The sequence below is a fragment of the Podarcis erhardii genome, assembly GCF_964252035.2.
Source record: "Podarcis erhardii genome assembly, chromosome: 15".
NCBI classification, from domain to species: Eukaryota; Metazoa; Chordata; class Lepidosauria; order Squamata; family Lacertidae; genus Podarcis; species Podarcis erhardii.
Window position 1 is genome coordinate 28290545 of NC_138505.1, and position 27928 is coordinate 28318472.

Sequence of the window (27928 nt, forward strand, 5' to 3'; positions counted from 1 at the left end):
TATTAGGAGATCTGGGGTCCTAAACTCAGCCCCCCCCCCCTTATCTCTGTAGCGGATGTTTCACACTCTCCCCAGTTCATTCCCTCACTCCACTGCTTTGCAGTCTCCTGGAGTGTTTTTCGTCTACTATAGTCTGTCCTTGAACCCTGATAGCACCTCTTGGTGACGTGAATAGAGGAAAGAGAGAAGTGTGAGAGTGCAGAATCTTGCCTGTGATACAAAGGTAAAATTTACTTGTGTTACTCTGCCCACTTTTGCCTTGCCTAGATAGGAACGCAGCCACCAGTCTGAACAAGCTTCTCCATCCCTAATTAAGGTCGTTTTCGGCTGTGGACTTAATGCCCTATCTTGAGAAGGAGGCTCTCTATATGGAAATACGTGTTGCTTCAATTCAATGTGTGTTGAGCCAGTACTGCTACATTTTAAAGACCCTTGTTCTGTGGAGTTGGCCCACGACATCTGCTTGCCTCCCCAAGTCCTGCCCTGATTGCACCATTGCCACTTCCCTTTTATCCCGGCCAAAGTGAGGACCGCCTACAAGAGTTTCATGCAAAATTATCTAATTAGCATTGGCTGTGCACTCCCCCAAGCAAGCCAATAAAGACATTCTTGTGGATCTAAGGACCAGAGAATAAATTTTCACGAAGGACCTGCTTGGCATTTCTTGGGCAATTTGGAGAAGAGGAAGAGCCCAACTAGGTCTCCTTCGGTAGTGAAGTCACACTCTTTTAGAGCACTCACCATGGCCTGGCCCCTGGTTTTCCTAGCCCTTCTCAGCTACTGTGCAGGTAAGACTATGAAGGACTTGCTCCACACAGGAGAACATCTCACCCACTTTCATTATGTATTTAGCACAGGAACATCATGCTTCTGTGAGATTTGAAACATGGAAACTGAACCGACGTCCTGTTTCTCTTTCCCCCCTTTTCGTAAAGGTGTGACTTCACAACCAAGTTTGACTCAGCCTGCTTCTGAGTCTATGTCTCCAGGTGAAACTGTGAAACTCTCCTGCACCAGAAATGATGGGAGCAGGTGGGATGCGTTTCATTGGTATCAACAGAAACCTGGGCAGGCTCCTCGCTTTCTGCTCTATGGCACCAGCACCAGGGGAGACGGAATTCCAGATCGGTTCACTCCTTCTTCCTCTGGGAACACTGGCTATTTAAGTATCACTAACATCCAGACTGAAGATGAGGCCGTTTATTATTGTTCTGACTGGGAGTACAATATCTTGAAGGGGTATCACAGTGGTACAATCTAATGGGGAACTGAGACAAAAACCTTCTCTCTTCTTCTTAGAGAAGGGAAAACTGATTCACGCATGGGCATAACTCTGTGTCATTGAGGTTTGCCTGCTCAAAACCTAGAAATGAGGGCACCTTTCCCCCAATGCGCGCACTCTCTCTCTCTCTCTCTCTCTCTCTCTCTCTCATTTTTGACTTTTTCATTTGTACAAACATCAAATAGAAACACAATACAGTGGTTCCTCGGGTTTCATATGCTTCAGGTTACAGAATCAGCTAACCCAGAAATATTATCTTGGGTTAAGAACTTTGCTTCAGGATGAGAACAGAAATTGTGCAGTGGTGGTGCAGCGGCAGCAGGAGGCCCTATTAGCTAAAGTGGTGCTTCAGGTTAAGAACAGTTTCAGGTTAAGAACAGACCTCCAGAACGAATTAAGTACTTAAACCAAGGTACCACTGTACGCTACAAATATCCCCTTTGACTTACCTCCCCCTCTATTGTGGTTTCATACTGCAGCACCTTTCTAATCCCAATTATTTATAAACCCCAGGTAATCCTTAATGCAAATTTTATCTACAAGTTTCAAGTTAATTATGCTAATGAATTTAATGGTTTACAGTGATTTTTCAAATGCATTATTTACCTTCCCCATTCTTTATTTAAAGTTGGTTTCTGATTCTTCCAGCAAGTTTTGCCATTTCAGCTTAGCCACTCTTCCTTGGTTGGAATGGCATCTTCCTTCTGGGAATTCTGCACCTTCCCTCTTTCTTTACTGACCTCTGCAATAGAAGGAGCCCCCCTTTCTCCTTGCCTGCTCTGACCTGTTTCCTCTGCAACTGGGACAAGCAGCCTTCCAAAGTTTCCTCCTTCTTCCCACATTCCTCCGAATGCCTCATTGCCAGGTCTGCACCTCCCTCGCAGTGTGTCCCTTTTGCCAGGTGGGAAAGATTCTGCTCTCCATGCAGGGCCAAATTTAGGTTTGATGAGGCCCTAAGCTACTGAAGGTAATGGGGCGCTTGATATGTCCAGCTGTCCTTTGTCATCAACAATTTGTCACTGTTTTTTGTGTTGAATATATACTATATGGTAATTTATGGACCTAATAGGTATCTAAAGCCATTTGCACATGCAGAATGCAGGCACCCTATATATAGAAATGAGCAAACCAGTGATATTTTAGGGAGCAGGCTAGCAGCCGGGGCCCATTACTTACATCATAGGAGCCTACACAACACAAAACACTGTTGCCGTTTGTAGGGTTTATTTTATTTGTTTTTTATCTTATATTTTGGAAATGTACACCCAGTTTTATTCCTTTAAATTTTTGGAGGCCCCCCAAGAGAGTGGGACCCTAAGCTATTGGGTGTTTAGCTTATACATAAATCCGGCAGTGTCTCTATGTTTTCACTGTGTTTACTTCTGATCCAGCCCCCAACAGAGATGGGACCACTGCTGCCTCCTCCCAGCTTCCCTTATGAAAATCAGTTCTGTTGCCTTTCTTTTTGTTATGGCTTTATGTATTCACAGTGCAGATTGAAGTCAGTCGTGGTTTTCGTTGTTTCCCCCACCCTCTGGTAAAAACCATTACACCCCATCTACCAGCAGGTGGTGCTGTGGTCTAAACCACTGATCCCCTTGGGCTTGCCACTCAGAAGGTCGGCAGTTTGAATCCCCGCAATGGAATGAGCTCCTGTTGCTCTGTCCCAGCAAGTGCCAACCTAGCAGATCCTAGGCATGCCAGTGGAAGTAGATAGATAGCTACCACTGCGGCAGGAAGGTAAACGGCATTTCCGTGCACTCTGTTTTCCATCACAGTGTCCTGTTGCCCCAGAAGCGGTTTAGTCCTGCTGGCCACATGACCCGGAAAGCTCTCTGCAGACAAACGCCAGTTCCCTTGGCCTGAAAGTGAGATGAGCACCACAACCTTATAGTTGCCTTTGACTGGACTTAACCATCCAGGGGTCCTTTACCTTTTACATGCAGAAACACAGCACAAAATCAGGTCCAGGAAGAGAACTGGTGACAGTGTTCTAGCCAGGATACTGAAAACGTATCCATTCATAATTTCCTCCGATTCCCAAGGAGTGCTTGGCAATGGCGTTTGAAATAGGCATTCAAGGATACCTTTTCATGCACATCCCAGAGTGAAAGGGGAGGTAACTGCAGAGCAAAGAGTCCAGCCTGATATTTGACTGAAAACTGCTTCCTTTATGATAAGTTTGCTTAAAAAGAAATTTTCAGTTCTACTCTGGTAAATCTGGTGTGGTTTTTTTAAAGGTATTTTATTCTGAAACATGATATACATCCTTGGTGATAATCTGAGCTTTAGACACAAGGGGAGACATTGGTTCAGTTTATCTGCCTTTGACATAATTCATTTCTGGAGTCCCCAGATGTCCTTGCACCTGCAGTATGAAGACAGAGTTCAGTAACAGATGAGCAGTTTATTTGGCTGTTACTCATGTATGGAACTCAAGAGGGCTGGATTTAGGTTTGATGGGGCCCTAAGCTACTGAAGGTAATGGGGCCCTTTATATGTCCAGCTGTCCTTCGTCAACAACAAATTGTCACTGTTTTTTGTGTTGAATATATGCTATATGGTAATTTTTGAACCTAATAGGTATCTAAAGCCATTTGCACATGCAGAATTTCCTTTAAAAAAAATTGGGGGCCCCAAGGGAGTGGGGAAAGTGTGGGAGAACATTTCTTTGACACAATGCCATCTAACCTCCCTGCAACTAAATCAGAACAAAAATCAATCCATTTCCCAGGATTCTTATTCTGATGCCAGCATCTTGAAAGGAGCATTTCCCCATCACTTACTACCTGATTCCTTTTTAAATTGGAGGTGCCAGGGACTGTATCATGCACTTTTTGTGTCCTTTAGCACTAAGCTGTGAGCCCATCTCTTTCTCTCTTCCCATGAGTGACAGTCCCAATCTGCCTTGATCATGGCAAATCATCCTACTTTTACTTTAGGTCATCTCTCTCTCTCTCTCTCTCTCTCTCCCCAAATCACTCCTATTGCATCTGGTTGAGCTCCTTAATCATGCATTCCAAATAGAGACATGCAGTTCTAGCAGAGCCAATGAGCACAGTTTGGATTTGCATGAAGTGGCCATTCATCAGCTCCAGGCCATTTAAGAAGCGAAAGGCTGAGGTTCCAGCCAGTTGCCTGTTTGGATAAGAGAATTCACCATGGCCTGGACTCTGTTTTTTCTGGCCCTTCTCAGTTACTGCTCAGGTAAGGATGGGAAGGAATAACATCTCTTTTGCCGTGGAGCCAACAGCACAATAAACTATAGTATATATTCATTTATTATGTTTATTTATCATGGAAACTTAAAGCTCCAGTGATATTTGAGAAGACAGAGGATGGAGAGTCATGCTTTTCTTTTTTCTTTTTCAAAAGGTGCCAATTCACAGCCAACAGTGACTCAGACAGGCTCCCAGTCTGTGTCCCCGGGCCAAACTGTGAAACTCTCCTGCTCTAGAAGTAGTGGTAGCTGGTACAGCTTTCACTGGTATCAACAGAAACCTGGCCAGGCTCCTCGCTTTGTGTGGTTTGGCTCCAGCACCAGGGGAGAAGGGATCCCAGATCGGTTCACTGGCTCTCAATCCGGGAACACTGGCTCTTTAACCATCTCCAACATCCAGGCTGAAGATGAAGCAGTTTATTTCTGTGGTGCCTGGGAGGGCACCGGTGGTGACAAGTTCCACAGTGATACAATCTGATGGGAAACTGAGACAAAAACCTTTTCTCTTCTGCCCTGCCACAATGAAACCTGAGTTCCTCAAGAGCAGAGTTGGGCCTGAATGAGCTCAGACTGTTTTTGACAGGAATGTAGAGTGATATCAGATTATTTAGACACAGGAATGCATTTAGAGAAATGGCGTCACTGTAAATATCTGGCACAGCTCAGCAATAAATTGCAGCCCTCGGTTCTTAACTCTCTCTTCCCCCATTTCCAGTGAAGGCATTCCCAATTAGCCTATGGCAACAAAGAGGGGAATTTGAGACTGCATGACAAAGTGAGAAGCTTAAGGGTTTTGATGATGGTCTTGGAATTTGGGGACTATGCCTCACACATATTCCCCATGAATGGTTGGCTCTTTCAGGGTATTTTTTTAACAGCTCCTTAATGCAAATCAGTTCTTTTGTTTTGGACTTTATTATTGCACATTTGCATTCCCAGTAGCAAAGCCAATGAAGGCACAAGAATGGATTTGCATGAATCCTCAGCTCTAGGGGATTTAAGCAAGGGGAGGACAAAGTCCCAGCCAGTTCCCTGTTTGACTCAGAAAACCTCCATCCTTTGGAGAGTCCACCATGGCCCCAGCTCTGCTTTTCCTAGCTCTTCTCTGTTACTGTTCAGGTAAGGAGGCAAAGAGATAATCTTAGGTAAGTGCAAGAGACAAGAAGAAGAGGAAGAAGAATCTAAGATGGTTATCAAAGAAACATATTGCTCCTGCGATATTGGGGAGCACAGAGGATCAAAGTATTTGATTTCCCCGTTTCCCTTTTTTGCAAAGGTGTCACTTCACAGCCAGCCTTCACTCAGCCAGTCTCCCAGTCTGTGTCCCCGGGTGAAACTGTGAAACTCTCCTGCTCTCAAAATAGTGGTGGTAGCTGGAGCAGGTTTCACTGGAATCAACAGATAGCTGGGCAGGTTCCTCGCTTTGTGTTTGCTGGTACCAGCACCTGGGGAGATGGGATCCTGGACCGGTTCACTGGTTCTTCCTCTGGGACCACTGGTTATTTAACCATCTCCAACATCCAGGCTGCAGATGAGGTAGTTTGTTACTGTGGTGCCTGGGAGTATGACAGCAACATGTTTCACGGTGGTCCAATCTGATGGGGAACTGGGACAAAAACCTTTGATCTTCCACTCTGGAGTGAAGAATGAAGAGCTCATTTTCCGTGCCTTAAGATCTTTCAAAGTCTCGAGCCAAAGGACTTTGCACTCACTTCTCTGTGGATGCCATCTTACGCTGACAATTAAGAAAATATCCTTCTCTAATAGTTAGCTGATCTCTGATATTAAATGTTTATGTTTTTACTGTATGATTTACATCTGATTGCCGCAGACTGCTGTGATATGTTTTTTCCTGAATAGTGGGGTATGAAGATTTTTAAACAAATAAATAATATGGTAGGACTTACACACCCAACCAACTAACCAACCAACCAGCCATGAGTCCACACAGTCTGTTGTGATGCCGGAGGGGACAAATGATAAAGAGGAAAGTTTCTCTGTCTTTTTCTGTCTGTTTCTGTAAAGGTGTCCATTCACAGCCAGCGGTCATTCAGCCAGACTCCCAGTCTGTGTCTCTGGGCCAGACGACTAAACTCCCCTGCTCCAAAAGTAGTGGGAGCTTGGACAGTTTTTACTGGTATCAACAGAAACCCAGAGACGCTCCTCGTTTTGTGCTCTATGGTGCCGACAAGAGGGGAGAAGGGATCCCGGACCGGTTCACGGGCTCTTCCTCTGGGAACATTGGCTATTTAACCATCTCCAACATCCAGGCTGAAGATGAGGCTGTTTATTTCTGTGTTGACTGGGAGCACACCGGTAGTATCATGTTTCACAGTGATACAACCTAATGGGGAACTGAGACAAAAACCTGTTCTCTTTCTCCCCAGAGTGCAGAACAGACTAGATCCGTGGAGCATCATTTCATCTGTGCCAGAATATCTTTTGCTATCTAGATTTGTAAGGCTCAGTGAGGCCATCTGGGCTCAGACACTTCTCAATGGCAGGACCACCCACCCACCAACTGCACCAGCAATCTGTACCCCCATTAGAAAAGGAATTTCCCCAAAAATCTTGATGGATCTTTTCTTATTCCCATTTTGCTCCTTCATTTCATTGATTACTCACTTGTCATCTGAAGATCTCCAAGAGACAGCAAACAGATACACAGCACACAACACCTTGGGGTGGGGGAAAGTAGGGGGAATCATATGATACATTAATGCTGATAAGGAAAATATTTGGAGGGTGTGAATTTACTCCACTGCCCAGTTCATCGGGGTGCCACTCCTCATGGGTCTCTCTGGTCAGCAAAAGAAGGATTCTCCAGTCAAGTTAAAGAAGCAAACAGTGGTCAGTAGACCTGATCTTTATTTCTTGCAAGAAGGTTCAGACACACACAGAGTAGGAACCCTGAGCATGGGGTTGCGTGAACTTTTAAGACACCTCCCCATTTCCCATAATACATTTTCCAACAGCATCATCGACACATCACAAATATGTCACAAAGTAGGAGTGTTTGGCGTGTAGAAACATGAGCCCATCACACACACACACCCCGTCAATAGCTCCCATTCCCAACACCTTTTATGTACCCTCTTCCCCAAAGAACAATAAAAGTATTGACACATCTCCCTGGCTGCAAGGCTTTCCTAAGCTTCTCATTTGAAAGTATCAGGATTCAATCCTCCATCTGGATGGATTTCTGCCTGGGGTATGTGCTGCCCTTGATCACCTCCTGTTGTGAGGCTAAGTTCACACCTTATGGAGGGGCAAGGAGTATGTGACCTTATGCTTAAGGGATTCTGGAGGCAGGGGGAGTCCTAGATCCCCCTCTTCCAGAGGAATCATTAGCCCTTGAAACCAAGGAAATTGGTCAAACCGTTGAATTTTGGTGATTATTTGTTAAGTTTCTACTGTTTTCTATATCGGATTGTCAGAGGAAACAGTGCAATACATGGTCTCAACTTATTGCTACAATTTTATAGACTACTTTAATGAGCCTCCTTGCTGTTGTCTATGTATGGCGCTTGTATCAACAGTCAGTGCCCTGGCCTTAGTTTGGGGCTGTGGTGGGGACTTGGTATTTAGGGGGGAGTCGTTAAACAGCCTCCCCATTCCTTCTTTTAACAATGCATTGATATTTCATATAACATAACATCGATTAAAAAACATGCTCAAATTATAAACAAAGCAATCATCAGACCCATTAACGAATAGACAAAAATGAACAAAACCTCAACTTTCACTCGTCCAATAAAACATTCACATCAAACCAACAATTCCCCCCCCCCCTTTAATATTTCCACTCCACCCAGAGGTCAGGTGCGGAGGGCAGCTGTTGCAAATTGGGCGGGGGGGGGGGAGTCTCAGCAGGGGTTGAGCACCTGCTCCCCCTTCTGTTTTAAAAAGGAGCAATTCTCACATATCACATACATGATTATTAGACAATTTACAGCATGTATCTACAGGGGCGTAATGATGATGATGATAATGAGGATGAGGATGATTTTATTATTAATGTCCCACCCATCTGGCTGGATTTCCCCAGCCACTATGGGCAGCTTACAGCACACAAAATAATTCTAAAATGTACATAGCCACTTGGGGGGGGGGGGAGAGACATACAGCATGTGAATGAGCCCAGAGCGCAGGGCTGTTGCATCCTTCACAAGGCATCTTTCCGTGGTGGGAAATGTTCACTGTGTACAAGACAAGACCCATTCTCATTTTTTAAAAAACCATTTATGCAAATCTGGGTGCATTTGCATGAAGGGGGCATTCCTCAGCCCTAGAGGACTTAAGAAAGCAAAGGGTGAGGTCCCAGCCAGTTGCTTTTGTGTTTTGAAAAGCCTCTCACAATGGCCTGGACTCTGTTTTTCCTGGCCCTTCTCAATTACTGTTCAGGTAAGGATGCAAACAGATAACCTCATGTAGACCTGAGAGATAAAACCAAAATTACTTGTAGTGTTTATTTATTATGGAAACTTAAAGCTCCAGTGATATTTGAGAACACAGAGGATGGAGAGTCATGCTTTTCTTTTTCTTTTTCAAAAGGTGCCAATTCACAGCCAACAGTGACTCAGACGGGCTCCCAGTCTGTGTCCCTGGGCCAAACTGTGAAACTCGCCTGCTCTGCAAGTAGTGGTGGAAACTGGGGCTACTTTCACTGGTATCAACAGAAACCTGGACAGGCTCCTCGTGTGGTATGGCTCCAGCGACAGGGGAGAAGGGATCCCAGATCGGTTCACTGGCTCTGAATCTGGGAATACTGGCTCTTTAACCATCTCCAACACCCAGGCTGAAGATGAGGCCGTTTATTACTGTGGTGCCAGGGAGAGCACTGGTAGCTGGAAGTATCACAGTGGTACAATCTAATGGGGAACTGAGACAAAAACCTTTTCTCTTCTGCCCTGCCACAATGAAACCTGAGTTCCTTGAGAGCAGAGTTGGGCCTGAATGAGCTCAGACTGTTTTTGACAAGAATGTGGTGTGATAGCAGATTACTTTAGACACGGGAATACATTTAGAGAAATGGCCTCGCCGTAAACATCTGACACAGCTCAGCAATAAACTGCAGCCCTCAGTTCTTAATTCTCCTTGATGGCTAGGTCAAAGCTCAACAACTTTGCCAAAAAAACGATCATCAACTTTTGTGTCCGGATTTTCACATTTTGAAAAATGGCAACCCTGTTAATAAATAAATAAATAGCTGGGTTGTCGTTTTTTAATTTCCTTGCAAACAAGTCACAATGAATGTTCAAAAAGCAGTAACCCAGTCCAATATTCTATATTCTTCTTCTCACTCCAGAATCTCAAGATCTTTCCCACCATCTGTGGCTTGATCTATTTATCTCTGGTGCAAGGAACGGGACCTTCCACATGCAAGTCACATTCTTTGCCATTAAACTTCCATACCCCTTTATCCCTCTTCCCTTGAGATATCCCCATCAGCCTTGATAAGAAAGAATTATTCTGCTTCATCCTTAAGGTCATCTTCTACCAGACAAGCACCATCACTAATACTATTTTTAAATCTCCTTTCTGCTAAAGTATTATATTGCATCTCATTTTGATATTGCATTTTGTATTCTCAGAAGAGAGACAAAGTTCTAACAGAGCCAACGAACATGGGATGTCCATTAAAGGACCATTCATCAGCTCTGGGGAGATATAAGAAAGGAAAGTGTCAGGTCCCACCCAGCTTCCTGTTAGAGTCAACATGCTCTTTAAATGTATTCTAATTGTTTCTGTTATTTCTTAGGAAATTCACATTGTAATGCGATAAAAGGCAATATGTAAGAAATGAAACAAGCAATGAAAATACAATTAAACGTGCAGCACCTAACACAGCACATTACAATTACTATAATAGGCAGAAGAATTATTAAGCACCCATCCTTAAGACCCTAGGCAATTTGATATGCACAACTCGCAGACTTAACATATAGAATAAGAGAACAAGAAGAACATATATTAAAGAAGATTGGACAACGTTTATTGAATATATGGGGAATAATTGTGTACAGCTGAAACCCTGGCAGCATTTAGATAAATTCAGCAGTGTAAACAAGTTTTGATGGATGCAATAATGGAATACTGAATGGTATAGTTTTTGTAAAATATGCAGGGATTTATGATATGTAAAGTGAACCATGGAAAGAAAAGAAGGGAAGTCATTCGTATCTTGAGGATGTAAAATGAGTATTTAAAATTGTAAAACAACCCACTTGGAAATTGGCCAGGGTCTTATATATATAAATTTCCAAGTGGGTTGTGTTTGGAAATCTTTCATCTCACCTCCAGGCCCTGAGAAACTTTGCCATGGAAATCTCAGTGTGTCTGGCTGTTGATAGAGCTGCAAACTCTGCAGTCCTGTCTTTAATCTGTAGGGGGTCAATGTTGGTCCACTTATACCAGATTTAGCAAAAATTATGCCACCACATAAACTTCCTGCAACTGCGGTGTGAAGTGAAAAGGAAGGATGCTCTTTATTCGTGAGTAAATCTCCTGTGCCTTCCAACTCATTCAGGTGCTAATGTTCAGCGTCTCTAATCTAGAATATGAGACACGGGGCTGACCAAAGGGGGAACACTTGGGGCTCCAGGTGTTACTGAACTGCGAGTCCCATCAGCCCCCTCCCAGACAGCATGGCCAGGGGCCAGCGTTACTGGATACTGTAGATAGGACCAAAGGTTCCCAAATCCTGGTGCATATTGTGGGGGGGGGGGCGGATAAGAAGAAGAAGTCTTATTTTTGCTCCCATTCCTTGTCAACATTTAATGCAATCAGGTGCCAAAATCAGGTGCAATCAGGTGCCAATCAGGTGTATCTGAAGAAGTGTGCATGCACACGAAAGCTCATACAAGTAACTAATTTAGTTGGTCTCTAAGGTGCTACTGGAAGGAATTTTTTTATTTTGTTTCGACTACGGCAGACCATTACGGCTACCTACCTGTAACTAGGTGCCAAAATGTTTTACATATTTTACATAAACTAAACCCTTCAATATTCCATTGTTACATCCATCAAAACTTATTTACACTGTTGAATTTATCTTCATGCTGCCAACGTTTTCAAGTGTACACAATTCCCCCCCCCCCGCCCGTGTATTCAAGCAATATTTTCCAATCCTCTTTAAACATATGTTCCTTCTGCTCTCTTATTCTATATGTTCGCATATTCCATCAGTTTAAATAGCCATTCTTCTTTAGTTGGGATCTCTCTTGTTTTCCATTTTGGGGGGCTAACAAAACATGGGCCGCAGTAGTGGCATTCATAAATAACCTTTTCCCCTTTTTTCTTTTTGCACCTGGGAATTATATTCTTCTGAGCTCTTGTCCCCCTTCACCCCTACTCTCCTCAGCTTTGATCCCAGCATTTGGCAGAGGGTCCAGGCAGCAGATGCAGAGGGTGGCAAGGAGTGCTGGCCAAATATTGGAGGGTGGAGCTGTGTGTGCCTCATGGTCTGGCCAGCCTCCCCTGCTGCTCTCTGGGGTGGAGAAGGAAGCTCTTCATGTCAACACTGTTGAGCAGAGATGCTGCCACTGCTGGCCCAGTTCACTTCTGAATATGGAACGGAAAGGGAAACAAAATGCCTTAGGCTGGGCCTGCCTGGACTTCACCAACCATTATTGAGAGGGGTTATCTCGCCACGTCCTCAGTTTCATCCTGAATAAAACAAGGCAATATCTATTTTTAAAAACAACAATGCTCTTTTTGTCAGGCTTCAGAGAATCTGATCCCTCGCCAGGTAGAAGCCAAAAAGCAGATAGACAAGAAGAGTTAACTTATTCAGTATTTACAGAGAGAGACAAAGGAATACAGTCTCTATCAAATAATGGCGTTGCTCCGAGTAAATTCCAACCCTCCCACCCCCGTCTCTCCTATTCCATGTCATCCCTGCGCTGGCTGATCTGTGCTTTCTGCCTCTGAGCTTTCTGTTCTCCTACTCTCAATGCCCACCTAGTCCTGAGAAGGAGGGGGGTCTGGAATGCTTCCCAAAGACACTGAGTCTGTTTGCTCTCTTTCCCCTAGTTATTCTTCTTCCTGCTGTTCCTCTCCCAGTATTTCCCAGCTTCTCCCATCAGCAGCCTCTGAACTATGCCCTTCTGCAAACCGCTGTTCTACATCTATACTGTCCTCCTGCTCTCGGTAAGCTCCAGGAGAAGGTGGTTGGGGGGCAGCCCCTACAATTCTTCCTCAGTCCAGCCCCTGACTGACACTTTTATGCAAATTAGTTTTATTGGATTTGTGTTTTTTTGGTACGGCACTGTATATTCTCAGCTGTGGCATGCGGTTCTAGCTGAGTGAATGAGTGCAGGGTGGATTTGCATGATTTGCATTTGTTCATCAGTTCCAGAGAGATTAAGGAAGGAAAACGTGAGGTCCCAGCTAGAAGGAGACACTGCTTTGGAGAGCTCACCATGGCCTGGACTCTGCTTCTCCTGGTCCTCCTCAATTACTGTTCAGGTAAGGAAGTGGAGACAGCACAGCACAATTTTCTGTATTATATAGTCATCATATGAATGTGGTGTTTTTCTGATATTGCAGAGAGTAATATATCAAGGGTCTTTCCCCTTTCCCTTTATTTTTTTGTAAAGGTGTCGCTTCACAGGCAACGTTGACTCAGCCAGCCTCCCAGTCTGTGTCCCTGGGCCAAACTGTGAAACTCGCCTGCAGACAAAGTGGTGGTCTTGATTCCTCATACGCATTTGCCTGGTATCAACAGAGACCTGCGCAGGCTCCTCGCTTTGTGTTTGCTGGTACCAGCACCCGGGGAGAAGGGATCCCAGATCGGTTCACTGGCTCTCAATCCGGGAACACTGGCTATTTAACCATCTCCGACACCCTGGCTGAAGATGAAGCTAATTATTACTGTGCTACTGATGAGTTATCTGGTGGTTACAAGTATCACAGTGGTACAATCTAATGGGGAACTGAGACAAAAACCTTTTCTCTTCTGCCCTGCCACAACGAAACCTGAGTTCCTCAAGAGCAGAGTTGGGCGTGGGGAACTGAGACAAAAACCTTCACCCTCCCTCCCTACAGCAAAAAAAACCAGAATTACTTGAGTGCAGAGTCAAGAACGAATGGGTTCTCTCTCTCTCTCTTTAACAAGAACGTGCAATGATATCAGGTAATATGGACACAGAGATGCTTTTAGACGAATAGTCTCAACTTAAATACTGTACAGTGGTACCTCGGGTTAAGTACTTAATTCGTTCCGGAGGTCCGTTCTTAACCTGAAACTGTTCTTAACCTGAAGCACCACTTTAGCTAATGGGGCCTCCCGCTGCTGCTGCACCAGCAGAGCACAATTTCTGTTTTCATCCTGAAGGAAAGTTCTTAGCCTGAAGCATTATTTCTGGGTTAGCAGAGTCTGTAACCTGAAGCGTACGTAACCTGAGGTACGACTGTATGTGGTCTCACCAATAAATGGCAGCCCACAGTTTTTGTCTGACGCTGATCAGGGGCGTCTTACCCATAGAGGCTAGTGGCGTGGGGCACCAGGGTGCCAAGTTTTGGAGGGCGCCAGGGAAAAGGCAGAGGCTGGATGTGGCACCTACTGGCACCAGCTCACCATCCTCACCCGCCTCCGCCACACCCGGAGCCTCTGCCTGCCGTGGCACAAAGCAGCCAACTAAGCCAGGAAGCGCTGTGATCAGCTCCGTCTCTTCCCCACCGGAGGAGCCGCCCTCCAGAATCCCCTTTATTCAAATGTGTCCTTTGATCATTGGTGTTGCACCAATGCCAACAAGCAAACAAAGATGTTTTTGCAGAGCCAATGAGCATAGAACCAATTTGCATGAAGAGCCCATTTGCTATTTCTGGGGGAATTCAGAAAGAAGTAAGAAGAGGCCATCTAGCTCTCTGAAGGAAAGTCACTCCTCTAGAGAGCTCACCATGGCCTGGATTCTGATTTACCTGGCACTTCTCAGCTACTGCTCAGGTAAGCGTATGAATGACACATTTCACATAGGCCTACATCAGATCTGTTTTAATTGTGAACCTATCACAGGAACAAGGGATGCGGGTGGCGCTGTGGGTTAAACCACAGGGCCTAGGACTTGCCGATCAGAAGGTCGGAGGTTCGAATCCCCACGACGGGGTGAGGTCCCATTGCTCAGTCCCTGCTCCTGCCAACCTAGCAGTTCAAAAGCATGTCAAAGTGCAAGTAGATAATTAGGTACCGCTCTGGTGGGAAGATAAACGGCATTTTTCGTGTGCTGCTCTGGTTCACCAGAAGCGGTTTAGTCATGCTGGCCACATGACCCAGAAGCTGTACGCCAGTTCCCTCGGCCAGTAAAGCGAGATGAGCGCCGCAACCCCAGAGTCGGTCACGACTGGACCGAATGGACAGGGGTCCCTTTACCTTTACCTTTATGTGGGTTATTGTTCACCATAAACGCCAAACAATTCATTTTTATTTTAAATTGGAATATGTAGTTAATCATCTGAATTTAAGAAGAGAAGCATTTTCAATGGGCTGCGTTCTCGCCACTCTCTGTCTGATCTTCAAATAAGAAGTACACACATCAATACAAACCTGTGCAAAGTCCCTTTACCTTTATCTATCACAGGAACATCATGCTTCTGTGATATTTCAGCACATGGAAAATATACCCAAGCCCTGGTTTCTTTTCCTTTTCTTTTTGTAAAGGTGTCTGTTCACAACCAAGTTTGATTCAGCCTGCTTCTGAGTCTATCTCTCCAAGCCAAACCGTTAAAATCTCCTCTTCTGGAAATGGTGGTCGTAGCTGGCAAGCATTTCACTGGTATCAACAGAAACCTGGACAGGCTCCTCGCTTTGTGTTTGCTGGTTCTGGCACCCGGGGATAAGGGATTCCGGATCGGTTCACTGGTTCTTACTCCAGGAACACTGGCTACTTAACTATCACCAACATCCAGCCTGAAGATGAGGCGGTTTATTACTGTTGTGGCTTCGAGCATGGCAGTAGCACGTTCCACGCTGGTGCAATCTAAGGGGGAACTGAGACAAAAACCTTCTCTCTCCTTTCCAAGAGTGGGGAAGCCTGAATCACTCAAGAGCATAATTGCGCATGAATGAGCTTTATCTGTTTTTGACAATAACATGCATTTACATCAAGTTATTTACACTCGTGGATGTTATTAAGGGAGGAGAGGCAGAATAATTCAATAGCTTATTGAAAACCTGAATGTTTTGTCCGATTCTGACAGGAGTGAGTGGTGATATCATGTTATTTAGGGACTACAATGAAGTTAATTGAATCCCCTTAAATATTTGCTTGCCAACCCCAACCACCACCTGTCAAGTCTGTTGTCAGATACAGTTACTGGCTCACGCTTGCTTGAAAAAAGGGTTAACTTGAGCCCTGAGCTCAGGTTGCCAGTGTGTGTGTGGCTTAGCAGGCTCTCAGTTGCCTCTGCTTCCCCCTTCCTCTCAGCTTCTCTTTGTGCTTCCTGGAACAAGCAAGAAACAAGTAGGAGCCATGAGACGCTGGCTCCCAACTCAGCAGAACCTGCATGTGGGCAAAAAGTCTCTCTGAAGGATTTCAGAACCTGCATCTCTGATAACCCAAAGAGCTTGATTTCATCTGTGTCGAAATATCTTTTGATCTCTAGCCAGAAGGCCACCTGGTCTCGGTCGATGGAAGTACCACCAACCCACTAGCTGCAACAGCAATCTGCACAGTGGTAGATATGAAATTTCCCTTAAAATCTCAGTGTCTGTCAGGCTCTGTGTGATTTCTTTTCTTTTTTTCCTAATCCTATTTAGCTCCTTAGAGCACCTGTCCCAGTTCTGTTAAATTGTGCACAGTTCCAGCATATTATGTGCATCATCACATGTATGACATTGTACACATGTACCCTCAATGACCTCAAAGTAACCTGTACATAAACAGGTTGATGCTGCAATGTGTGTAACTGTATAAAAACAATACGACCCATTATAAACAGATCCATACAATAACACAAATGAGTTTCTAACAATGCATGTCTCCCATGCCACAGAGTCATTACAAGCTTTACGAAGAATACAGAGCAGGAGATGGGAAGCTCCTTGAGTGTAAATGGTAGTTTTGCATACAAAAGGCTTTGTTTATGAATTGTGATCTGGGGAAACTTGAACTTTTGGGTGCCTCTGCCCTCGGCCATAGCTTAGTGGTAGAACACCTGTTTGCTTGCAGAAGGTTCCAGGTTCAGTTTCTGAGATCTTTCAGGGATGTGTGCGAAAGACCCCTATCTAAAACCCTAGTGAGTAATGTAGAGCAAGGCCCTGTCTCAACAACTCCTATAGTCCTGAAGGTGCTATGTATCCCTTTAGGAAGCAAATTCCTATTCTGCTTGGCTTCATCTGTCTCCCTCCGAAAGGACGTAAAATGTTGGTCCTCGCAGCTTCTGTGCGAGCTGCTCTTCTACATTTAGCCTGTAGGGGGAGAAGTTGCACCAGTTTTCACATATTTGATGAAATTCTGCTTTCATAGAGAGACTGTGCACCCTCACACAATGTATGTTCAGTACAGTGGACCCTTGGGTTATGTTACCTTTGGGTAATGTAACACTTTCGGGTTGCGAACGTGGCAAACCCGGAAGTCTATAATTTCGGGTTTAGCTGTGTGTGTGCATGCGCAGAAGCACTCTGCACACCACATACATGTGCAGAGACACTCTATCGCACCGTGTGCATGTGCAGAAGTGGCACCTCTTCTTATGAATTTTTTGGGGTGTACACAGACCCCCCAGGACGAATAGATAGATAGATAGATAGATAGATAGATTCTTTATTGTCATTACACAAGTGCAACATTGCACAAGTGCAACGAAATTGGATGCCATCCCTTAAAAACAACAAAAGCAAAACAACAACAACAACCAAACAAACCACATTCCAGCCACACCCACACCCACACCCATCAAACTCCCAGGTCACACTATCGAGTTACTGCATTTAAGAAGGCCACAGCTCTTGGATAGAAACTATTTTTCAGTCTATTTGTCCTTGACTTGATGTTTCTGTATCTCCTGCCAGAAGGCAGTAATACAAACAGACTGTGTCCCGGGTGAGATGCATCCTGCAGGATATTGTTTGCTTTCCTAAGACAACGGGAACCGTACAGTTCTTCCAAAGATGGGAGGGGATGACCAATAATCCTTTGGGCTGTGGTTATGACCTTCTGGAGCACCTTCCTCTTCCTAGCTGTACAGCTGGAGAACCAGGCACAAATACAGTATGTGAGAATGCTCTCTATGGAGCCTCGGTAGAAGGACACCAGCAGTCTCTCACTCAGATTGTTCTTCTTTAAAAGTCTGAGGAAATAAATTCTCTGCTGGGCCTTCTTCACCAGAGCAGTGGTATTTGCGCTCCAAGTCATGCCCTGATCGATAGTCACTCCCAAAAACCTGAATTCCGCCACCCTCTCCACCCGTTCCCCGTTGATATACAAGGGCTGAATGTCCGCCTTTTAAATAAAATCCGTATCCAGAGTGTCCACTGTACAGTGGTACTTCGGGTTAAGTACTTAATTCGTTCTGGAGGTCCGTTCTTAACCTGAAACCGTTCTTAACCTGAAGCACCACTTTAGCTAATGGGGCCTCCTGCTGCCGCTGCACCTCCGCTGAGCGATTTCTGTTCTCATCCTGAAGCAAATTTCTTAACCTGAGGTACTATTTCCGGGTTAGCAGAGTCTGTAACCTGAAGCATATGTAACCTGAAGCATATGTAACCCGAGGTACCACTGTCATAGATGTCAACTTACAGATTTGAAAATAAGGGATCAGCAACCAAAATAAGGGATTTTCAGAGCACAGGTATGTTCGACTTCTGAGCCCCTCTGAGCCAAAGGCAGAAAGCCCAGCCAGCAGCCAGACAAAGCCTCAAGTGGTGGTTCCCACAGAGCAGCAACCCGGCAAAGGGGATGCAGCAAGGAAAACCACCGTCACCTCTCCGCTGGGAAGCGCTGAGCAAAGGCGAGTCCCCAGGCAACGCGGCCAATTTGATTGGCACAAGGCATGCAAGTTCCACCCTCCAGTCGTTCTTAGATTCCTGATTGGGTGAGCAATGCAGCCAAGCACCACAGTTGGAGCCTCCCTCCTCCCTGGCCGGCAGGCAGAGAGGGAGAGGAGCTGGGTTTCCGCAGCCACTCTGTCCAGCTCCCAACAAAATTAAAAGCACAATAAAACATCAAACATTAAAAACCTCCCTAAACAGGGCTGCCTTCAGATGTCTTCTAAAAGTCAGATAGTTATTTATCTCCTTGCCATCTGATGGGAAGACGTTCCACAGAAAGACTCATTCTTGCTAGTATAATCTTAATAGATTATAAAAGAATGGAAATAAAAGAATGGAAATGGTTTATTGAATGTTTACAGATAAATTGTAGACAAAAACACTGGCAGGATTATTGTAATAACCTGCAGTTTCATAAGACTATCTATTTAAAGAAGATGAGTAAATGAGCAAATTAAGTTAATGAGGATATGCAGAAGATATTAGCAATAAATTTAAGTTTCGAAACATCAAAATGATTGTAAAATCAGTGAAATGTATAAACCTGAAAAGTTTGTTTAAATAAATAAATAAATAAATAAATAAATAAATAAATAAATAAATAAATATCTATGTTGAGTTTATCTGCAGAGATGGTTTCCCAATGGCCATTTCACTCTTTTCATCTCAACATGAAATGACCCCCCCCCCCAATTTTGCTAAAATACATTATATACTTTATTATATGCATAACATTATACAAAATGTATATTCCAGGTTTGCAAAAGTTATTAGCATCTAAACAGATACATGCGACCCTGTGCATAACTGTATAAAAATGAGTATGAACTATCTATAAGAATAAACAGACTCACACATTTAATATACGTGTCCATTATACGTGTGTGTGTGTTCACTACCAACCAACTATGATCCTTCCACAACAATACAAAGCAGGACCTCCAGTGAATGTTGTTTTCAAGTACTGCTTCCCACAACCAACGTTGAACGCACCCTTCCTCCCTGGTGGGGAAAACAAGGAGAATGTGAGTGCATAAGAATGACTAGATTGTGATTTCAGTACAGTGGTACCTCTGGATTGCGTATCCTTCAGGATGCGAACGCGGAGTATTTTTCCGGGTTTCGCACCATGCACATGCGCAGAAGTGGCACCTCCAGTTGTGAATTCCTCAGAATCTGACCGGAGCTCCGGGACGGATCCTGTTCGCAACCGGAGGTACCACTGCATTTTGCTTTGAAATGTGATGCAGGTGTTTTGTGGTGTCTGCTGTTCTGGCTTTAACCTCCAGGGGACAATGTTGGGCCACCTATCCGTTTTTAAAAAATAATAATAGTGAATTATATTACAAAACGGAAAATTGTTACAAAAACTGAACTGTTGGGGCAAAGCGTCAGAATGTTTTTTCTTATGCCTGTCTACTTGCTCGAGGAGGAGCTGGCTTCCTGCACAACACCTTGAAATCAACCTGAATTGTGCAACCTCAATTTGCTGGTACGTGACTGAACCTCACCTGAAAATAATGGCAAGCTGGAATTGCCTTAAATGGAGAAATAGTTGGAGCTGCTATAAGGCAGATTCCCATAAATAAAAAGGTTTCAACACCAAGGCAGACACAACTGGCTGTCTTAGTCTCAACAGAATAAAAAAAATTATATGGCACAGCCGCAGCCAGATTATTGCTTGCTAAAAACTTCCCGCAAAGGAAGACTGGATAAGTAAATTATGTGAATTTATAGAATTAGCTAAACTAACAGCAGCCATAAGAAATCAGTCTAATCAAAGGAAGGAATGGCAATGTTTTGAGGAATATATTAAATAAGCACTGTTCTAAAGAAAACATATTGATATGCATAGAATAAGTATGCGAAGAGGAACTAATTCAAGGTAAAATTACTAATAGATATAAAATGAACAATATAAGGACACAATGTAAATAAGAGTATGCAGTAAAGGATGTCGAGTTGTGGTGGATGGAAGCCAGACAGGTGCAAATTATAGTTCTTTATTAGTCTAGATGAGTTTGGGTTTGGTAAAATATGGTTTATGAATTGTAACTATGTTTTTCATTTTCTTTCTGTTTGTGAATAATAAAATTAATGATGATGATGATAACTTGCAAGCCTATTTAAACACTGCTTGTTGAAAGAAGCCAACCCACCACCCTCCTTTGTCATCATGTGCTGCTTGATTTTTTAAAAATTAATTTGAGATGCAGGGACGACATCTTCAGCATCCACACATCACCCCTCATCCCTTGAACTACAGCCCCAATCCTGCTTCCTTGAGGTAAATTGACCTAGTTCACAAGACAAGAAACTCCTCATTTTAAAAAGCAAACATCACCTTTATCCAAATCAGTTCCATTGTATTTTGCTTACTGCATCATTTATTCCAGACAAAGGCTTTCTAACAGAGCCAATGAGCACTGCGTGGATTTGCATCAAGAGAGCCTTCACCAGCTCTGGGAAGTTTTAACAAAGGAAAGACTCAGGACCACCAGCAGTTGCCTGTTAACCTTCAGAAAGTCACCTTGCTTTAGAGAGCTCACCATGGCCTCGACTCTGTTTTTCCTGGCTCTTCTCAGTTACTGTTTAGGTAAAGGTAAAGGGACCCCTGACCATTAGGTCCAGTCGTGACCAACTCTGGGGTTGCGGCGCTCATCTCGCTTTGTTGGCCGAGGGAGCCGGTGTACAGCTTCTGGGTCATGTGGCCAGCATGACTAAGCTGCTTCTGGCAAACCAGAGCAGCGCACGGAAACACCATTTACCTTCCCGCCGGAGTGGTACCTATTTATCTACTTGCACTTTGAGGTGCTTTCGAACTGCTAGGTTGGCAGGAGCAGGGACCGAGCAGCGGGAGCTCACCCCGTCGCAGGGATTTGAACCACCAACCTTTTGATCGACAAGTCCTAGGCTCTGTGGTTTAACCCACAGTGCCACCCGCGTCCCTAGTTACTGTTTAGGTAAAGATAAAAAGAAGTAGACTTAAGTTAGCCTGAATGGGGGGGAAAGCATATCTGTAATGTTTATTTATCATAGTGCCTTAAAGTTCAGGTGATATGTGAGAACACAGAGGACTGAGAATCATACATTTCTTTTTCTCTCTTTTATTTTTTACAAAGGTGTTATTTCACAGCCAGCATTGACTCAGCCAGGATCCCAGTCTGTGTCCCTGGGTCAGACTGTGACCCTCTCCTGCTGTAAGAATAAGGGGAGCTGGCAGACCTTTGGCTGGTGTCAACAGAAACCTGGGCAGCCTCCTCGTTTTCTATGGTATGGTCCCAGCACCAGGGGAGACGGGGTCCCAGATAGGTTCACCGCTTCTCCCTCTGAGGATACTGGCTATTTAACTATCTCCAATGTCCAGGCTGAAGACGAGGCAGTTTATCACTGTTTTGCATGGGAAGGCACCGGTACTCCGAAGTTCCACTATGGTACCATCTGATGGGGAACTGAGACAAAAACCTTCTCTCTCCCTCCCCATAAAGCAAAGAAACCAGAATTAGGCAAGAGCTGAGTTTGATCCAAATGAACTTTATTTCTTTTTGGCAAGAATATCAAGTTATTTAAACAGATGGATTCTTTTATAGAAATGACCTCACCACTTCTTCTTCTTCTTCTTCTTCTTCTTCTTCTTCTTCTTCTTCTTCTTCTTCTTCTTCTTCTCTTCTTTGGCAAACACTCGTAGCTGAGTAAGATTGTCTTCCATAAACACGGTTTTAACAATGAGTCTGTAAGTGACCGTGGAGGCCAATTCTGGATCCACACATCCTTCCACAGTGGAGACATTGGTTTCTGTGCGGGAGTTGATCACACATTTCTCCCTTGCGTCCTGAGTTCAAGTGTCTTCAAAGCCCAGGACACCATTGGTAAAGGCTGTTCTCCAACTGGAGCATTTGCAGGCCAGTTTTCCCCAGTTGTCAGTGTTTATACTACATTTTTTAAGATTTGCCTTGAGACAGTGACATATCCCACCATTACGCAGAGGTCCATAATTTTGGCATGACCTTGTCAAAACTGTAGTTACAAGGCCCATGGCCTGTCAAACCAGTTCTTACATTGGATCCCAGTACGTTTCCAAGCACAATTCAAAGTTTTGGTGCTGACCTTTAAAGCCCTAAACGGCCTCAGTCCAGTATACCTGAAGGAGCGTCTCCACCCCATCGTTCTTCCCAGACACTGAGGTCCAACGCCGAGGGCCTTCTGGTGGTGCCCTCGCTGCGAGAAGCCAAGTTACAGGGAACCTTCAGAGGGCCTTCTTGGTAGTGGCACCTGCCCTGTGGAACACGTTCCCACCAGATGTCAAAGAAAAAAACAACTATCTGACTTTTAGAAGACATCTGAGGGCAGCCCTGTCTAGGGAAGCTTTTAATGTTTAATAGACTACTGTATTTTAATATTCTGTTGGAAGCCACCCAGAGGCAGGGTATAATAATAAATTATTATTATTATTATTATTATTATTATTATTATTATTATTATTATTATTGTTATTATTATTATTATACATGTGATTTATTCAGTCATCGCGGTAAGGACAAAGAATTCCGGACATTCCTCCATAATGGAGTTGTTCGCACCGAGCTCCTCCGCCTCTCCCCTCCAGCAACAACACCTGTTCCTACGGCATCTGTCCGTGGACAATTGTCTCTGTGCTCTTTGTTCTTGCACCCTTAATGAAGGCCGCAGTTTAGGAGAAGGGGGGGTCGGTTATGCTGTCCAGTGACATGTCAGCTAGCTGCTCTCTCTCCCCTTCCCCTTCTCCTAACTCTGCTGTCTGCCTATCTCTGAGCTGTTATCTTCCTCCAAGCCCTGCTGTAAATCAGTACTGCCTTTCTTCTGTCTGGAAGCTACATGTCCCTTCAGTCCAGTCCCTGACACCACCGTTTAAATGAGGTTTTGCAGTTCATGCAAAACAAACCCTTACAAGCTATCAGATACAAAATGGTTGACCTGAAAACATCTCAAGGAGAGTGCTGCTGCAGCAACTGGGCTCCTGAAAATTCTTTGCTCAACTTCACTTGTGGCAATGTGAATTCACATTTGCACCTGATGTAGACCATGGCAGAACTTACACGTCTGAATTCAGCTCTGGTTAATGGGTGGTGCTTTTTCCTCCCCACCACCCCACACACATTTTCTCAAATCTTGTACAGTGGTACCTCAGGTTACATACGCTTCAGGTTACAGACTCCGCTAACCCAGAAATAGTACCTCGGGTTAAGAACTTTGCTTCAGGATGAGAACAGAAATTGTGCTCCAGCAGCGCGACAGCAGCAGGAGGCCCCATTAGCTAATGTGGTGCTTCAGGTTAAGAACAGTTTCAGGTTAAGAACAGACCTCCGGAACGCATTCTGAGGTACCACTGTATGCAGAATGTTGGCTGTCTACTTTTGACCTGTAAGATGGACCAACTTCCCCATATCTCATAGAATTTACCAGTCACAGAAAGCCCGTGCGCCACCTGCACCTGTGAAGCAAATGAAGCAGGACATATCTGCTCAAGTTTCCACTGCCAACTGCTCTGTCTTTCCTACTCATTCAGGCACAGAAATCAAACGATAACTTCTAAGTGTGCACACAACAAAAGCCAATGCAACTTCGCTCTCATCCAGTTAACCCACGATTCAAGCTGTGGAAAGCTTTGTAAATTTCCTCAACTGGGGGGAAAGTCCAGGCCTCCCCCCCCCCCCTTTATTTTTTCTTTGTATATAATTTTTATTAAATTTTCTGTTTTCCAATTTAAAATACTCATTTTTACATCCTTAAAATAGCAATGACTTCCCTTCTTCTCTTTCCATGGTTCATTTTACATATCATAAATCCCTGCATATTTTACAAAAAAACTACTGTATTTTTCACCCTATAGGACGGATTTTTTCCCCTCCAAAAATGAAGGGGACATGTGTGTGCGCCCTATGGGGCGAATGCAGGCTTTTGCTGAAGCCTGGAGAGCAAGGGGGGTCGGTGCGCACCGACCCCTCTCACTCTCCAGGCTTCAGGAAGCTATAAGCACGCCCCAGGTTTCAGGCTTCGTGCAGCTCTCCGCTAGCCGTGGGAGACCTGCGCGAAGTCGCGCAGCTCTCCCACGGCTTGCGGATAGCAGCCTGTTCTGGGGTCGGGGGAAGCTCGGGTGTTACTGAACCGCGCGTCCCATCAGCCCCCTCCCAGACAGCATGGCCAGGGGCCAGCATTGGTGGGTACTGTAGACAGGGCCAAAGGTTCCCCACACCTGGTGCACATTGGGGGAGGGGATAAGAAGAACAAAATCTTATTTTTGTTCCCATTCCCTGTCAACATTTAATGCAATCAGGTGCCCAAATCAGGTGCCAATCAGGTGTATCTGAAGAAGTGTGCATGCACACGAAAGCTCATACCAGTAACTAATTTAGTTGGTCTCTAAGGTGCTACTGGAAGGAATTTTTTTATTTTGTTTCGACTACGGCAGACCAACATGGCTACCTACCTGTAACTAGGTGCCAAAATGTTTTGCATATTTTACATAAACTAAACCCTTCAGTATTCCATTGTTACATCCATCAATACTTATTTACACTGTTGAATTTATCTTCATGCTGCCAATGTTTTCGAGTGTACACAATTTCCCCCCCGCCCGTGTATTCAAGCAATATTTTCCAATCTTCTTTAAACATATGTTCCTTCTGCTCTCTTATTCTGTATGTTCGCATACTCCATCAGTTTTAAGTAGCCATTCTTCTTTAGTTGGGATCTCTCTTGTTTTCCATTTTGGGGGGCTAACAAAACATGGGCCGCAGTAGTGGCATTCATAAATAACCTTTTTCTTTTTTCTTTTTGCACCCGGGAATTATATTCTTCTGAGCTCTTGTCCCCCTTCACCCCTACTCTCCTCAGCTTTGATCCCAGCATTTGGCAGAGGGTCCAGGCAGCAGATGCAGAGGGTGGCAAGGAGTGCTGGCCAAATATTGGAGGGTGGAGCTGTGTGTGCCTCGTGGTCTGGCCAGCCTTCCCTGAGCTCCCCTGCTGCTCTCTGGGGTGGAGAAGGAAGCTCTTCATGTCAACACTGTTGAGCAGAGATGCTGCCACTGCTGGCCCAGTTCACTTCTGAATATGGAATGGAAAGGGAAACAAAATGCCTTAGGCTGGGCCTGCCTGGACTTCACCAACCATTATTGAGAGGGGTTATCTCGCCAATATTTCCCAGCTTCCCCCATCTGCAGCCTCTGAACTATGCTCTTCTGCAAACCGCTGTTCTAAATCTATACTGTCCGCCTGCTCTCGGGAAGGTCCAGGAGAAGGTGGTTGGGGGGCAGCCCCTACAATTCTTCCTCAGTCCAGCCCCTGACTGACACTTTTATGCAAATTAGTTTTATTGGATTTGTGTTTTTTTGGTACGGCACTGTATATTCTCTGCTGTGGCATGCGGTTCTAGCTGAGTGAATGAGTGCAGGGTGGATTTGCATGATTTGCATTTGTTCATCAGTTCCAGAGAGATTAAGAAAGGAAAACGTGAGGTCCCAGCTAGAAGGAGACACTGCTTTGGAGAGCTCACCATGGCCTGGACTCTGCTTCTCCTGGTCCTCCTCAATTACTGTTCAGGTAAGGAAGTGGAGACAGCACAGCACAATTTTCTGTATTATATAGTCATCATATGAATGTGGTGTTTTTCTGATATTGCAGAGAGTAATATATCAAGGGTCTTTCCCCTTTCCCTTTATTTTTTGTAAAGGTGTCGCTTCACAGGCAATGTTGACTCAGCCAGCCTCCCAGTCTGTGTCCCTGGGCCAAACTGTGAAACTCGCCTGCAGACAAAGTGGTGGTCTTGATTCCTCATACACATTTGCCTGGTATCAACAGAAACCTGCGCAGGCTCCTAGCTTTGTGTGGTATGGCTCCAGCAGGGGAGAAGGGATCCCAGATCGGTTCACTGGCTCTCAATCCGGGAACACTGGCTATTTAACCATCTCCGACACCCTGGCTGAAGACTCAGCTATGTATTACTGTGGCACTTATGAACTCAGTGGTGGTAGCAAGTATCACAGTGGTACAATCTAATGGGGAACTGAGACAAAAAACCTTTTCTCTTCTGCCCTGCCACAATGAAACCTGAGTTCCTCAAGAGCAGAGTTGGGCGTGGGGAACTGAGACAAGAACCTTCACCCTCCCTCCCTACAGCAAAAAAAACAGAATTACTCAAGTGCAGAGTCAAGACCGAATGGGTTCTCTCTCTCTCTTTAACAAGAATGTGCAATGATATCATGTAATATGGACACACAGATGCTTTTAGAGGAATAGTCTCAACTTAAATACTGTACAGTGGTACCTTGGGTTAAGTACTTAATTCGTTCCGGAGGTCTGCTCTTAACCTGAAACTGTTCTTAACCTGAAGCACCACTTTAGCTAATGGGGCCTCCTGCTGCTGCTGCACCGGCAGAGCACGATTTCTGTTTTCATCCTGAAGGAAAATTCTTAGCCTGAAGCATTATTTCTGGGTTAGCAGAGTCTGTAACCTGAAGCGTACGTAACCTGAGGTACGACTGTATGTGGTCTCAACAATAAATGGCAGCCCACAGTTTTTGTCTGACGCTGATCAGGGGCGTCTTACCCATAGAGGCTAGTGGCGTGGGGCACCAGGGTGCCAAGTTTTGGAGGGCGCCAGGGAAAAGGCAGAGGCTGGATGCGGCACCTCCTGGCACCAGCTCACCATCCTCACCCGCCTCTGCCACACCCGGAGCCTCTGCCTGCCGTGGCCACCGTGGCACAAAGCAGCCAGCTGAGCCAGGAAGCGCTGTGATCAGCTCCGTCTCTTCCCCGTCTCTTCCCCACCGGAGGAGCCACCCTCCAGAATCCCCTTTATTCAAATGTGTCCTTTGATCATTGGTGTTGCACCAACGCCAACAAGCAAACAAAGATGTTTTTGCAGAGCCAATGAGCATAGAACCAATTTGCATGAAGAGCCCATTTGCTATTTCTGGGGGAATTCAGAAAGAAGTAAGAAGAGGCCATCTAGCTCTCTGAAGGAAAGTCACTCCTCTAGAGAGCTCACCATGGCCTGGATTCTGATTTACCTGGCACTTCTCAGCTACTGCTCAGGTAAGAGTATGAATGACACATTTCACATAGGCCTACATCGAATCTGTTTTAATTGTGAACCTATCACAGGAACAAGGGACGCGGGTGGCGCTGTGGGTTAAACCACAGAGCCTAGGACTTGCCGATCAGAAGGTTGGTGGTTCGAATCCCCGCGACGTGGTGAGATCCTGTTGCTCAGTCCCTACTCCTGCCCACCAAGCAGTTCAAAAGCACCTCAAAGTGCAAGTAGATAAATAGGTACCACTCTGGTGGGAAGATAAACGGCATTTCCGTGCGCTGCTTTGGTTCGCCAGAAGCGGCTTAGTCATGCTGGCCACATGACCCAGAAGCTGTACGCCAGTTCCCTCGGCCAATAAAGCGAGAT

General features: G+C 44.9%; 2 protein-coding genes and 1 long non-coding RNA gene across 3 annotated transcripts in view; all 3 read left to right on the plus strand.

The window, feature by feature from the left end:
* The first annotated feature begins 649 nt into the window (after positions 1 to 649).
* The window catches only part of LOC309330922 (immunoglobulin lambda-1 light chain-like), a 110061-nt gene continuing 82782 nt past the window's right edge, over positions 650 to 27928 (plus strand). The window contains exons 1-2 of the mRNA XM_081842874.1: positions 650 to 788; positions 936 to 1242. Coding sequence (XP_081699000.1) covers positions 743 to 788; positions 936 to 1242 — 353 coding nt within the window. The 5' untranslated portion in view covers positions 650 to 742. The remainder of the gene's footprint in view (positions 789 to 935; positions 1243 to 27928) is intronic.
* On the plus strand, positions 4357 to 6826 carry LOC309330938. The gene is made up of 3 exons (XR_014151650.1): positions 4357 to 4489; positions 4658 to 5621; positions 6528 to 6826. It is a non-coding gene; the product is annotated as an uncharacterized lncRNA (long non-coding RNA).
* The window catches only part of LOC309330920 (immunoglobulin lambda-1 light chain-like), a 117275-nt gene continuing 102187 nt past the window's right edge, over positions 12841 to 27928 (plus strand). Inside the window, exons 1-2 of the mRNA XM_081842871.1 lie at positions 12841 to 12971; positions 13103 to 13409. Coding sequence (XP_081698997.1) covers positions 12926 to 12971; positions 13103 to 13409 — 353 coding nt within the window. The 5' untranslated portion in view covers positions 12841 to 12925. The remainder of the gene's footprint in view (positions 12972 to 13102; positions 13410 to 27928) is intronic.